We start from the raw sequence: 1,638 nt of genomic DNA on the forward strand, positions 1-1,638 counted from the left end.
AATGTTAAAATAATTTTATACATACACATAGTATACAGTTTTTGTACATAGTTTTGACGTCATGTGCTTTTAGGATACATTTTCGCAAAATTTTGTGTCAACAAAGGTGGAGAATTTTGATAGAAATATCAGTTTTATCGAGAAAATCGCTGTTTTATATTTATTTTGAGCTTTGGTCATTTCCGGGACAGATACGATAAATCTTATGACGTATATCTAAGAAGTAAACTCCCAAACATTGTACAGTATGTTTGTTTAAACACATATAAAATATCTAAATAAAGTAAAACAATTATTTGCAAATGCAAGAATTATCCTACCCAATATTACTAAATAATCTATGAAAAAGTTATAAGTTTTTCAGATTATTGTATCAGTTTTGTATTGCATAATCTGCAATAGAATGACAGTGATTTTTTCACTGTTTTTTACAGCCGAATAAAGGCTGTTTCCCCTTGCCAAAAATAGGTATATTTTCCCCTAAAAATGCTATAACATTTTCCCCTAAAATGCCTCGTGCTCTTACTTACCAGACCCATGACTTAATAGCATCTGACTTATCAGCTAAAAGACATAAATCTGTCCCTATAGATAGCCTCGATCGGCTATATATGTACCACGCATGTTAAATTAAAATGAAATTAATTTTTTCATATAATGTGTGGGTAAATCCCATTTTCAGGAATATGATTTCAGGTTTCCCCTTTTTCTATTTTGTGCCCGAAAGGGCTAAACATATATACATGTACTATAGAAAGATAGGGGCGTTAAAAATTCCACATATATTACGAGTATTTATTTCTTTATTTATTTTGGAATAAAGCCAAAATCTCACCTTACAGTTTGAAAAAATTGATGACAATATTTCAGCAATTTGTTTTTTTTTTTTTTTTTTTCTTATTTTTTTTTTTATTTCCTCATTAATTTTAGATCGTATTCTTCATCGACTCTCAATCGGCACAGACTTTAGACAGAGTGTACTGTAGGCCGGAGTTTAAACTGTCCAATTTGACAACTTCCGGTGTGAAAAAAACGTGCAAATATGAGTTTTGCAAAATATAAAGACAAAATAGACGATGGAGACACTGTCATGCTATATCTTGGCTTTGATAACATGCACACAATCGTTGTAAGGAAAAATGACACATTTCAAACGCGATATGGGGCTTTAAGACATGTTGATTTGATAGGGGTTAGATATGGAAGTAAAGTTCATTGTAAAAAAGGATATTTGTATGTCCTTTACCCGACAGCAGAGTTTTGGACCACAAGTTTGCCTCATAGAACACAAATATTGTATTCAACAGACATAAGTTTAATAACTTTACAGCTTGATCTCAAACCAGGGTCTGTGGTAGTAGAGTCTGGTAAGTTGAATTGTTTAAAATTGCAGGGCTATAGATACGGTGCATAGAAAAACCGGAAAGCACCGGATAGCACCGAAAAACCGGAAAGCACTCAAATTTCTCATAAAAACATATGAAAACGTTAATTAATCGGCTTGAAAGTGTTACCAATCGATTTATTAGATCAAAATCTTACAGACAAGTCATTTTTTTAAAAATATATTGATAATTATTACGAGTATTTAGGAAAATAGATATATCGAGTGCTTTCCGGTCCTGTTAAGATACATGT

At 31.6% G+C, this 1,638-nt stretch overlaps 1 protein-coding gene across 1 annotated transcript; it reads left to right on the forward strand.

Annotated features, from left to right (window-relative positions):
• Positions 1–982: 982 nt before the first annotated feature.
• On the forward strand, positions 983–1,370 carry LOC132729319 (tRNA (adenine(58)-N(1))-methyltransferase catalytic subunit TRMT61A-like; the record flags this gene model as incomplete). The annotated part of the gene is given in 1 exon segment (XM_060715054.1): positions 983–1,370. A coding segment is annotated over 1 exon segment (328 nt), but the record flags the coding sequence as incomplete, so codon positions are not given.
• Positions 1,371–1,638: the final 268 nt, after the last annotated feature.

Source organism: Ruditapes philippinarum, unplaced genomic scaffold (genome assembly GCF_026571515.1).
Source record: "Ruditapes philippinarum isolate M1 unplaced genomic scaffold, ASM2657151v2 ctg17_1_1_1_1, whole genome shotgun sequence".
NCBI classification, from domain to species: domain Eukaryota; kingdom Metazoa; phylum Mollusca; class Bivalvia; order Venerida; family Veneridae; genus Ruditapes; species Ruditapes philippinarum.